Source organism: Saccostrea cucullata, unplaced genomic scaffold (assembly GCF_032062105.1).
Source record: "Saccostrea cucullata isolate Sc308-1 unplaced genomic scaffold, CSIRO_AGI_Scuc_v1 ctg10363, whole genome shotgun sequence".
Lineage (NCBI taxonomy): Eukaryota > Metazoa > Mollusca > Bivalvia > Ostreida > Ostreidae > Saccostrea > Saccostrea cuccullata.
This window is the reverse complement of record NW_026923264.1, coordinates 1-12,500: the sequence shown is the minus strand read 5'-3', so window position 1 is coordinate 12,500 and position 12,500 is coordinate 1. Positions and strand designations below refer to the sequence as shown.

At 34.3% G+C, this 12,500-nt stretch overlaps 2 protein-coding genes across 2 annotated transcripts in view; one reads left to right on the top strand and one right to left on the bottom strand.

Annotated features, from left to right (window-relative positions):
• LOC134263586 (N-acetylgalactosamine-6-sulfatase-like) overlaps window positions 1-6,801 on the bottom strand; it is a 13,391-nt gene extending 6,590 nt beyond the window's left edge. The window contains exons 1-9 of the mRNA XM_062745975.1: window positions 6,673-6,801; window positions 5,490-5,613; window positions 5,172-5,246; window positions 4,892-4,994; window positions 4,413-4,556; window positions 3,967-4,030; window positions 3,665-3,792; window positions 3,101-3,237; window positions 2,442-2,545 (exon numbers count right to left, since the gene is read on the bottom strand). Coding sequence (XP_062601959.1) covers window positions 2,442-2,545; window positions 3,101-3,237; window positions 3,665-3,792; window positions 3,967-4,030; window positions 4,413-4,556; window positions 4,892-4,994; window positions 5,172-5,246; window positions 5,490-5,613; window positions 6,673-6,756 — 963 coding nt within the window. The 5' untranslated portion in view covers window positions 6,757-6,801. The remainder of the gene's footprint in view (window positions 1-2,441; window positions 2,546-3,100; window positions 3,238-3,664; window positions 3,793-3,966; window positions 4,031-4,412; window positions 4,557-4,891; window positions 4,995-5,171; window positions 5,247-5,489; window positions 5,614-6,672) is intronic.
• Window positions 6,802-6,807: 6 nt separating this feature from the next.
• LOC134263585 (zinc finger protein 341-like) lies at window positions 6,808-12,493 on the top strand (the record flags this gene model as incomplete). The annotated part of the gene is made up of 9 exons (XM_062745973.1): window positions 6,808-6,950; window positions 8,691-8,768; window positions 9,491-9,729; window positions 10,027-10,152; window positions 10,406-10,652; window positions 11,082-11,362; window positions 11,566-11,682; window positions 12,007-12,150; window positions 12,389-12,493. Coding segments are annotated over exons 1-9 (1,368 nt in total), but the record flags the coding sequence as incomplete, so codon positions are not given.
• Window positions 12,494-12,500: the final 7 nt, after the last annotated feature.

Sequence of the window (12,500 nt, the reverse complement as noted above, 5' to 3'; positions counted from 1 at the left end):
AACCCTCCATCCCCCCCCCCCCCTGGAATTTGCTATGTTATTTAAACAAGACTATATACTGAAGCAAATAAAAAATGACTTTGGACATCCTCCCCCTATCTTAGAAAACATTGACCACACTATCATTGTTTTTATTTTGTTTATTTGTTTTCAGTTTTTTTTTCTCCTGCTTGTCAGGAAATTCTGGGCTGGAATTTTTTGACTGAGATGTGAATCCCCCTCCCTACTCCCGAAAAAAAATTCTGGATCCGCACCAGTATTGGCAGTAACTGAATGTCACATCGACAACGGGAGATAACTTCACAATATGAAATTCGTCTAGTGTGGCATGCGATGATCTTTGACCCTTTTTGAACTTTAACCTTATCGTTTGGGTTTATTTTACCCCCCACTATACTTAAACTTGTACTTACCGACTGCCATAGGTCTCAACTTCATGAAATATAAATCCAATTATAACACAAAATGAATTAATCCACTGCACACCAGACTGCAGCCATGTGCTAATTCCATTCGGCAAACCTTCGACGATTCCGTCACCTTATCAGATGAAGTGGGAATCGGCCGAGGTGTGCCAAATGGTGTTTAATCTAAAAATATGATAATGGGTGACGCAACGTGATGTGATGTAGAAATTTACATGTTAACATGTATAGTACAAGAATAAATTTTGAATTAATTCATAACAAACGATGTTTTAACAAAACTTTTCCATCTAGCCTATTCCAACAAAAAGTATGTGCTGTGTGATTGTGGTGTCGAGGGGGGGGGATTAGTAAATTTAAAAAGGTCCTATTATGAGCAAAACATTTAAATCAAAATCTAATTTACATCATTAATAGAATTCAAACTGGTATATAATGAATTCAGCATGTAAAATAAATATAAGAGGTTCTGAGTTATAGGTCACAGGGTCTGAGAATTTCATACTCAATTTGATGAATACATGCAAATTATAGAATTATTTTGACTTTTTCCTTGGAAAGCCGCCCAATATGTAGGAGCGTGTATTTAGAGGCAAACACCTTAGTGCGGGTATTACTGTCTCATGACAGCATCTAGTTTAACATTGTTATTGCCCCAAAGCATGATGAGGCACTTTTTTACATTGTAAAGAACCTCAAATGAACGAAAAAGTGAGCAAGCTCCCATACCCACAATCCCCCAAAACTCAAAGTGCCGAAAATCCTGAAAAAAATAAAGGAAAAGGAATTTCCTGATGCACATCTACATCTTGTGTCCTAAATGTCTGCAAAGTTTGACAAAATTCTGTGCAGCGGTTTATAAAGAGTTGCAGTGACAAACTGATCATTTCTATATTCAAGGTATGGCCAAATATCTCAGTTAAAAAAGTGCCGAAATTCCCGAAAAAAATAAAGGAATCAGAATTTCCTGGTAATATGCACATCTACACATTGTGTCCTAAATATGTGCTGACAAACTGATCATCTCTATATTCAAGTATGGCCAAAAATCTAAGTTGAAAAGTGCCGAAATTCTAGGAAGAAATAAAGGAATCAGAATTTCTTGGTAATATGCATATCTACACATTGTGTCCTAAATATCTGCAAAGTTTGACTAAATTCTGTGCAATGGTTTATGAGGAGTTGCGCTGACAAACTGTTCATCTCTTTCTTCAAGGTATGGCCAAATATCTAAGTTGAAAAGTGCCGAAATTCCCGAAAAAAATAAAGGAATCAGAATTTTCTGGTAATATGCACATCTACACATTGTGTCTTAAATATGTGCAAAGTTTGACCAAATTCTGTGTATCGGTTTACGAGGAGTTGTGCTGACAAAAAAAAACAGGACTGACAGACTGACTGACTGACGGATGGGTCAAAAACATTATACCTCATGCATATTGTTGCATGGGGTATAAAAATGTTGAGGGAGGAAATTTGTTGCTTTTATTTTATTGATTTAGAAATAAAAAGGGTCAATGAGGCACCCTTGGAAGAGATGAGGGAGGGCCTGAGAACCAAGAAATTACTTTTTTATAGCCTTACTGTAAACATTACACGTACAGTACATGTACCAGCCTTTAAGTGAAGAAGGTTAAAGGAGGTTACTGATTTCACCAACCACATTTAAGCCCCCCCCCCCCTTGACATTTACAGGTATGTGTTTATTTTAAGGAATTAAAGTTTTTCAGACTTAAATTGAATGTCCCTTTTAGTGCACAATATCAAAAAAAAAATTCCTTGCCCAAGAATCATTTTTTAAAAAGAATGAAATTTTTGACTTTGTATTACTGCAAAATGCAGCATTATTGAGCCACAATCCTAAGAGATCTAAAGTCAAGTCTTAAAACTGTAATTCTTTACATCAATTTTATATTTTTTGAATTTCTTACAGTCAAAATAAGACGTCAATGGTCTAAGAGTGTTTGTTGACCACTGTTTGTTGATAAGTGTTTATTAAATGTTTGACTGCCCTACCTGACCCTGTCTGATGTGCCCTGGCCACCAAGCTATTGTGGGTTCTCTCATACCTCCCTCATATGTTGTTTCCTTACCACACAGAAATGGTCCATTGCTGCCCCCTACATAATAAATTATTGTATATTATAAGTATCAGCTGGCTAAAAAGAATATTGTTCTGAGTTAAAGAAACACTGATACGGGACCAAAAGAGATAATTTAGTTATCCTGAAAAATCAGAAAAAAAGATTAAGGTATCATATTATTTACAAAACAGAAAACAAAGACAAGCAAAGCAGAGCATTCCCTCACATTTAAGAGCACATCTATAAATCAAGGTAGCATTTGAAAGTGATCGCAATGCAAATTACTTCACTTTCGTTTCACAAACACTCAATATTGCATCACAATATCCGCTCAAACTCTTTGCAATGGAATAAAAAGATACAAGTAAAACTTGCATATAATCAAGCAGTATGACTGGAATAGTACAAGTAGACAGACAAATTAACCCCCCCCCCATTGTCCGCTTTTTATCACTCAAACAGCCTTTGATAAAAGCTTTTTATTAATTCTTAAGGCTTTCAGAAACTTGAAGCACTGTATTTCATAGTTTTTTTTTCTTAGCTTCTTTTTTTTTAATTGTTAAACTCAAGAAAATCTAAGTATAAAATTACCATGTTCTTTGGCATATGTAGCACCACCATTGTCAGAGGAGAAAAAGACCAGAGTATTGTTGGCTATTTTTAGCTTCTTTAATGTGGTCAGAATTTTTCCCACAGCAAAATCTAGCTCTCTCACAACATCCCCATACCTAAAGAGTAGATTATAAAAAAAACTATTCATTTTGAACATTGATTGTTCTGAGTGAGTGTTCATATCAGGTATAAAGGTCACATCGTGTGTGTCAATATTTGTCATGAACAGACCTTTTGTATTTCTTTTTAAGAAATTAAAATAATGTATTAAAGACATCACAAATAAGAAAAAATCACAAGAAATTATTGATTCATATTTTTTTTCCCAAGGAACTGATATTAAATTTCATGGAAACCTCAGTGTTTCTGATCAGTAAATATGTTTTTCATAATTAATACACAACATGACATTGTGTGTCAGAAATAATGATGCATGAAAAATGATTGAAATATGTAATATGTACATCTGGTTCCAAATAAATAGAAAGTAAACTTTTTTAGATTTAAGAAGCATTAAAGATACTACTATTGACTGGTACTCACAGCCCTCTTTTACTGGTTCCCAGGAAAGACTTGGAAGCATACAATGGTTCATGAGTAGCATCTACAGCCCAGTACAGGAAAAATGGCTTGGATTTATTGTGCATCCTGGTAATAAATTCTATTGCCTCCTTCAAGAAAATCAAATCATGGTAGAAAATCAAATCATGGTAGAAAGGATAATTATAAATGTACATGTATACTCTAATCTCATTATGCATAGCACCAAAATACTACGTGTATATATCTCAACATTAGAATTAAATGAAAGATGGATCACAAAAAGAAATTCAAAATTCTCAAACCTGCGTATAAAGTTGTGTTAAATTGGATTCCCCATTCTTTTCAATTTTATAATCTTGATAATATCTGGAAAATATTACATAATAACATTTTTTACCAAATGTAAAATACTTAAAGCATAATGGTTGGGACATCTAAATCACTTTTACAAATTCAAAGTTTTGGAGATATCAATGTTCAAGGTACCAAGATTTAACATTGTACAAGACTTTTTAAAAAATTAATACAAAGCATATAATTTAAATAAAAGCCTCTTGATTTTCCTCTCTTTCTCATCATACTCATTGAATACGCATCAATATTTTAAATTAAACTATATCTATTACCAGCAAGAAATTAACAAATACAGTATTTAAGTTCTCGACTTGAATGATTAAAATACATTTCAAATTTATCATTCCATTCAATCAATTCCATTTTTTTTCAGTGGCCATTTGATTTCACCCACCTCCCTATCATTTCTGAGTTCCTATATACCGGAATGTTAGGAGTGTGGACGTTGTCATAGGGACCAAAATGGCAGTTTGGTGCTCCAAACCATTCATCAAACCCATGCTGCAGAGGTAAGTATTGTTTCTGTTGACCCAAGTGCCTGAAATGACGCTAAAAATAGCAGAGCAACTCTTGAAGTGGAGCATCCCCTCACACAAAGCAAAAAGATCTTTAAATCAAGACAGTATGTAACAGAGTCATTTTATTGCCTCTGCTTGGGATTGAACCTGGGCCTCTGGCTTGCCAGTCAAGTGCTCCACCAAAAGAGTTAACGTACTAGCCCAAGCCAGTAGGATGCCTTGTATCTTACACTACTACAAGCATTCAACATTGATCCCCATGCAAATTATGGTAGACTTTACCATCTTATATTAACTGTGGTATACAATTTCAGAGGGCTTTAACTGCATGCAGATACAAGTATCCAGCACCTACCATTTTCCAACTAGCTTATTCTGATATCCCGCTTTATGAAGAAGTTCTGGCAGCAAAATTTCTTCATCTGGAATTCCACCCACAATATTCTGTGGGGTGTATGCTATTGTGAAAAATAGAATGATTTTTAAAAAAGTCTTGCACTATATATGCAAAATGAAAGGTTACATTCACGACATTCTCTTAAAAATATCAGTAATAGTCTAGCTGCAGCAAAAACAATTTAAACAAACAAAAATTAACAATTTTAGTGAACTTTTTTGATTAATAATTTAAGTACCATTCCGTGCATGGTCATTCGTAGTGTAGAATCCATTCCTTATTGGTAAACGTCCAGTCAAAAGTGCAGCCCTGGCTACAAGAAAGAAGGAAGACATAATTTACATACCGCCACATTGGAGAGATTGATTTAAATCAATTTCCAGTAAAAATTATCTACATTGTTGAGAAAGAAAAGTGTACTGGTAATTGAAATTCTACCTTTAAATAACTTCCAAGAATTATAATTTTATGTGCAGAAATACATCAATATATGAACAACTCTGCATATATTGAATAATTGAAATATTGAATTATCAGAGTTCTTTTTGAAACCTACATGGTGAGCATAATGGATTGGCAGAGTAGAAGTCAGGAAACAGCATGCCCTCCGCTGCCATCTGATCCAGGAATGGTGTCTCTTCGTTGGGTTCTCCAAATACTCCTAGATCACCCCATCCCATCTATATGTCCAATCATGCAAATTAGATGGATAATGAATTACACATATCACTCAGACATAATTTCTATTATTTCATCCTTTGAATAGAGTACCTCGGGTGAAAGCCTTAGCGACAAGTCTGCCAAAATCATTCTTGCTTAATTAAACAACAGAATTTATGAGTAGTCTTAGATTAGTGTTTTGAGGACCTTAAAAAAGAGGAAAAGTGCAGAACCAGGATTGGATACTTGTACATGTCACCCAGTAACTCAGTGGTCGATTATACTAGTACATGGTAATCTAGCTGGAGACAGCAGAGTTTCACATAATTTCTCCCTGACTGATAGATATCAATAGAAATCTGAACTCACAAGCATTTTAATAGTTTTTAAGAAGAGGTCGAGGGGCAGATTTGTGATCATCGAAGTATCATAGTACCTGAGACACTTAAAAACGATTTTTAAATTTATATTTTATATACCCTGGTAGTTCTCTGATGTACTTTAGCCTTTAAATGTTTTTATAATCATTTGATTATATATAGACTTAATTAATTAAGTGTTTCACAAATCTTGCAAATGTTGGTATTAATGCGCAGATCTAGAAGGGGGTTAGGGAGTCCTCACCCCCTCACCCCGGATTTTTCAGAGATTTTAAATGTATATTCTAAACCAAGAAAGAGTGATTGCAAAGTGGCTGAAAAAAAAAATTAGTTTTTCAAGTTTGAAAAAGGAGGGGTTTTTTTGCTTTGCTTGCCAAGAAATTTCAGTGCTGGATTTTTTTGACTGGGGTGGAACACCCCCCCCCCCCCCCTTCCCAGGGAAAAAATCCTGGATCCGCGCCTGGCATTATATCCTAAGCTTATATCTCTGTTTCTTCCAATGTCTCTCGGATTATATGCATAATATTCTTGTTTGGTTACATCGTTCAAACACACCCACTACATGTAGAACAGGTAAAGAGGTTGTCAGCTGTCAACAGGTCAGATCAACAGCCGTCTGAGCCGAACAGGATCTGATCAACTGATCAATACGGATGTCAGATACAGAAGATCTATAGAATGACACATTATCAAACTTACATCATCCATCAGCATTAAAATAAAGTTTGGCTTCATAGCATTCAAAATGCTGAACTGCACAGTTATTATAAACAAGAAAATCATTTTGTTTTTTTGTTTTCGTGTGAAGTTGCCGGCCTTCTTTTACTTTCAGTTTTAGGAGGCACGTGATCATACGTCATCATTCAGGAACGATAACTTGGATATTGACAATGGAAATGAAGATTGGTGTCAGAATTTAGTCAGAATACATGCAACATAGTTGACCATGAATCAACAGTTCTTAGAGACATATACAGGTTATCATTTTTATTCATACGTTTGAGCGATTATTTTTTGAGATATAAAACTTAGGCTGTTCTATCAATTGTGAAGCGTCGGATGCGGGTGTTCCGCCATTTTGATTACTCGAAACAATGTTGGACATATCTTGAATAAGATTTTACACTTGCTTCAATTATTAAGCATTTAAATTTTAAATATACGTCACTTGATGCTTTTTTGATGGAAAATTTACGAGAATCTTTAAATAACATATTGGAATTTAGTTTTAAAATTTGAAACACAATGCATCCCGGAGGGGGTAAAATGGGTGTTGGGAAGGTCAATGGAATGGCATTATTAAGTCGGCCTACAGTGTTATGTGGCGGATCTAATTCTTAGTATTATATATTGTTTTGTGCTTAGAGGCTTTGAAGTCTTTTTGATACATCTTATTTCGATCTGTTAATTATGGAAATTACAAAAAATATTATTAAAAAATACTACGGCTTTTAAAGTGTTTCTTACAAAATAGAAAATCCAATAAAATAAAAATTAATTATCATGGTGTTTTTATAGAAAATAAGACATAAACAAATTTTTTAGATTTATCCACTGCAATACTTTAATACTTGGATTGATCGCAAAAAAAAGTTGGATGGAAGCTTATATGGATATAGGATGACAATATTTATCACTATTGAAAATTTAATTACAAATTAATAATACTTAACTAGCTCATGCTGCACGTACTGAATAATATTTTTCTGCTTTCTGGTTTTTTCTATGGAACAATTTTTCTCATATTTTTTAAAATCTACTTCAATCACATCTTTCTTCATGGTTCTTGAATTCACTTCAAGGTCGACCTAGATCTAAATTTTTTCAAAGTTCACAATGGTGCATATGGTCTTGCATGGATGCCTTACTTAACACATTCAAGATCTCTTTTCTGCTTGTCAAAAAGGCCTGAGAATTAGGTTGCGATTGTAAGTTAGTTCTAAACTCAAGTAAGATATATGCATGTTTTCTTTTCCACTGCCATCTGTTACTCCCAATATGAAAAAATGTAAAAGGATTTTCCACAACTATATATAGTCAGAGATCAATATTTAATACAATCTTTAACTACATTCACATAAATAAAGACCTATTGATTTAAATCTTAACGTTAAAATGTCATTCATTCAATGTTTGTTGCAGAAAAAAGTCACAAATCTGCTTAAACCTGCATGCTTATTCTGCAATGTTACAAAACATCTTCTGCAGATCAAATGTAAAGAAAGCATTTAATTGTAACAATAAATGAAGCCTTGTCTTGATCAGTTGATGCATGCACTCTCTTTCTCATTTGGTCTTTCTCTCATTCCCTTTTATCTTCCTTTGAATCCTTTTTTCTCCCATTAACTCAATACTTTCCTGTCATATAGATGAAATACAGTCTCAATGTAGTATCTACTTACTGTATAAGTGGAAATTTTAGTGAGACACATATTTAGCGATTTGTCTTTAAAAATGGGTATTTTATCTTTAGCGTGAAATAATTTTAGCAATGTTAAAATGCTCACTTAAGAAGCTATTACAAGTATTAAAATAAAACGCAATTGATTTTTAGCAATATTCAATTTTAGCGATCTCAGCACCCTTGCTTAATAATGCCATTAAGATAAAATCCTCACTAAAATGTCCACTTATATGGAATATAAATAACTAATAATCAAATCTTTGTAAATGTTTAAATATTGATCTTTCAATCCTGAATGTCCTTTTAATTATAGTGCCAGGAATGGACAACCAGACAGCCGTGGCCGTCCAGTCCCTGATTGATTCCCAGGTCATCACGGAGACTACTCCTGGTAAGAAAGATAACTCCTATTATAAATATTCAACATATAAATTTGTTCTTGAAATGTTCCATAAAAGAAATTTCAGACCTTTAAAGTCATATAAAGGTGTCTCCCTCATCAATAATATTCAATATTAGGGTTCCATAAATGGCATTTGACATGTTTTAGATGCTCAGAAATAATTTGATACTAGATGTGTTTGTGAAACACTATACCCTCAGGCAATGTTAACACAATTCTAGAGTTGGAGAAGACTGAAGTGATATACACTTGTACAATGTTTTATCGATAAGGGTTTCAAAATTCAAATGTAGTTCAAAGGTCACAGTTGAGGTGACATCAAAAATTTCTGTACCAATAGATTGATTGATTGTATGTTGTTTAACATCCCTCTGGAGAATTTTTCACCCATATGGAGACACCACCACTTGCCGGTGGAGAGCTACAAATTTTGTCCTATACTTAGCACTTAGAGCCATTGAGCAGTGAGTGATCTTCTTCTTACCAGCACCTACTGTGACACGGGACCTTTGATCTGGGGCATAATTAATATTTAAGATAAGAGATAGAAGGAGCACAAAAGGTCTTATTAGAAAATGTACATGATTGTATGTTATTTTTAAATGATGCATATCAGACTTTATTAGTGTTGAGAGATTTTTTTTCTTTACTTGAATTTTCTTATACCCTCTGCCTTAATTTTTAATTAAACTTTTCTTTACATGTTTTAGTTGATGAAGATGATGTTTTTCAATGTGGCAAGTGCAAGAAGCAGTTTTGCTCCTTGTCAGTCTTTCTGAGCCACAAACAGTCTCGCTGTAATCATGGTAATGGCCCTCGCCCCATAGTGCAACAGTCAGTCTCTCGGACCAATCAGAATGCTCAGGACATTGTCCTTGCCACCAATGCTAGAGGGGCGGCCCCTGCCCCAGAAACTGTTACTGTTGGCAGGGCACCACAGATCATTCAGGTTTGTTTGTTGCTTGTAGGGGGAAAAAATTGTTATTTTGCATCCATTGAAATTCCTTGCCAAAAGAAAGTGAGAATATGGCAATATTAAAAAAAATTAATCTGCAGAAAACATTTTATATAGCATAGTGTTTCCCGTATTAAAAAAATGCAGCAAATGTTATATATGTACACAGTCAACACAAAAATTACCAGTAACATATGGTGTAGTATGGTGAACCATGTATGTGCTACAAATGCTAGCTAGCTCTCAGAAACCAATTGCTTTTTATGAATAATTTATAATTTTCTTTTATAGTCCTCCATTCCCTCTTACAGTAACATGACACCAGCTTCAGCTCTTGCTCAGAATGTGGTGTTAACAGATGAACTGATGTCATTTGCTAATATTGATCAATCGCTTGGTAACCAGACATTACAGCTGGTAAGAGAAGGGGGGGGGTATTAGAATTAAACAGTTATGACTTATTTTAAATTATGTACATCTAACATTCTTTTTAAAATTCAGAGGTACATAGATGTGTACAAAATTGTATGTTAAAAAAATTCTTCATGATTGTAGAGTATATCTCTATAAAAATAATCAGTAATGTCAGAAAAGGGCTGTTGTACGAAAAATTTGCACCTGGATGCAAAATAAATGATTTAGATGTATATTTATTTTTTTTGGCTTTCAGGGACCCCCTGTTTCATCAGGTGGATCCTATCTGTCTCAGGTGGCATCCTATCCCTCCCAGTCTCCTAACAGTGTGACTGTCCTGGGTCCCATCAACAGTGCCTCCACCCTGCCTACCGGCACCACCACCTTTAACTCGGCCACTCATATTCAAATCCAGCCAGCCCCTACTCAGCCGCCAACACTAGTCACAAGGGCAGAGAAGAGTATCGCCAACACAATAGTCAAACCTAGTCCCACTAAAGCTGGTAAAAACACAATTTTAAGGTTTTCCATTTCAAACCAATTTGTGACGATTAATTTCCGTGACTGAGAAAACATTTTATTCAAAAGCAAAGCAAAATACTTGGTTCTCGGAGATTAATTTGGGCGAGTTAAATTAGGTCGCGAAACTTGCAGATATATCTTGCAGACAAATAAAATTGGTTTACAGTTTTATTTAGAAGTTAGAAGCATCTTTAGGTAGAGTAAAATAAAATATGTTTGCCCATGACCTCTTTATTACTGATTTCTGCTTTATCCTAGCCAAAGTATTCAGGTGAGCAATGTGACCCATGGACCTCGAGTTTATATTACCTACATCTGTATACCAAAATATTTAAAGTGAAACATGTTAAATCCAGATTTTGTGTATTTTCGACTTCTAGGTATTCATTCATGGATTACTAATTTTTTAGGAAGGAAATCTGCCCAGGCTCATGCTAACCTAGTCACAGTGCTGACAAGTGGGACAGAAACTGCAGGAGTGAGGATGAGGCGATGTAAAAATGGCGGCTTGATCGTGGAGGGAGAGAAGAAAAAACTGATCTGTCAGTACTGTAACAAAGCCTTCACTAAAAACTTTGACCTTCAGCAGCATATACGAGCACACACAGGAGAAAAGCCTTTCCAATGCATTGTCTGTGGGAGAGCCTTCGCTCAAAAGTCCAATGTCAAAAAACACATGAATACACACAAGGTTTGGATTTCTCATATTGGTTTTTCTTTGTTTAATTCAAAATCTAATTGAAAGAATTTAAGTAGTGATCTAATTATAATGCAGTGTGATCTAAATACATATTTAAATTTTTTGAAAAAAAATTAATAAAATTAGTGAAAATTGATTCAGTACATGTACAATCATAATTTATGACATACATTATATATACATGCATCTTACAGGTTTGGCCTTCAGGAACTGGAAAAACATTACCAGAACAGCCCCCTCTACAGGTGGAAAATGTTACTACGGAACAAGGGGAAGAAACCAATAAAGTCGCAGGCAGTGAGAAAGAGCAGGTCAGTGTCTATAGAAAGAAAAATTAATTACAAAGTGGTTTTAGATCAAATGTTTTATTCCAGACCTATTTATAAATGCTAGTCAGTTATGAATTCTTAATGAGAGAAAGAAAATCTTGGTTTGAATTGAAATCCAGTTCAATACATAATTGTGTGAATTTATGAAATTGCATTTATGGGAAATCCAAATAAAACAGGACATACGATAAAATTAAATTTACATCATAGAATTTATTATATTACATTAAATTTTGTATTATATACCTGTATGTTCATTAAAAATGTGTGATGACAGTGCATCATTTTATTGTGATTTTTATCTAGGAGAACAATGCTACAACTGAGCCTAAGGAAGACACTAGAACCAAAGTCATGATAGATAACTCCTACGTGTGTCAGTATTGTCCTAGTCGCTTCAAGTCCTACTTCCACCTCAAATCTCATATGGTGCAGCACAAAAACCAACAGGTTAGTATGTTAATTTTTTTAATACCCTCTACCATCAAATACAACAACAAAAGACAACAAACTAATCAAAATGAGACAACTCCTTTTTTCCTACCAGCGATCATAGTAGTAGATGTACACATGAAGTACTCAAAATCATCTTTTTAGGGCTCTGTTCTTTGAATTCTACATGTTGGCAGTTTATAAATAGATGTGCAATTCTTTTGAATGTTGATAAACATTTTTTCACTATTTACAGGTTTTCAAGTGTTCCATGGCTAAATGTAGTCGGGTGTTTAAAGAATTGGACTCCTTTCTGGAGCACATTAAGGAACATGAATGTGAGATGTCCTATCGCTGTCATACCTGTA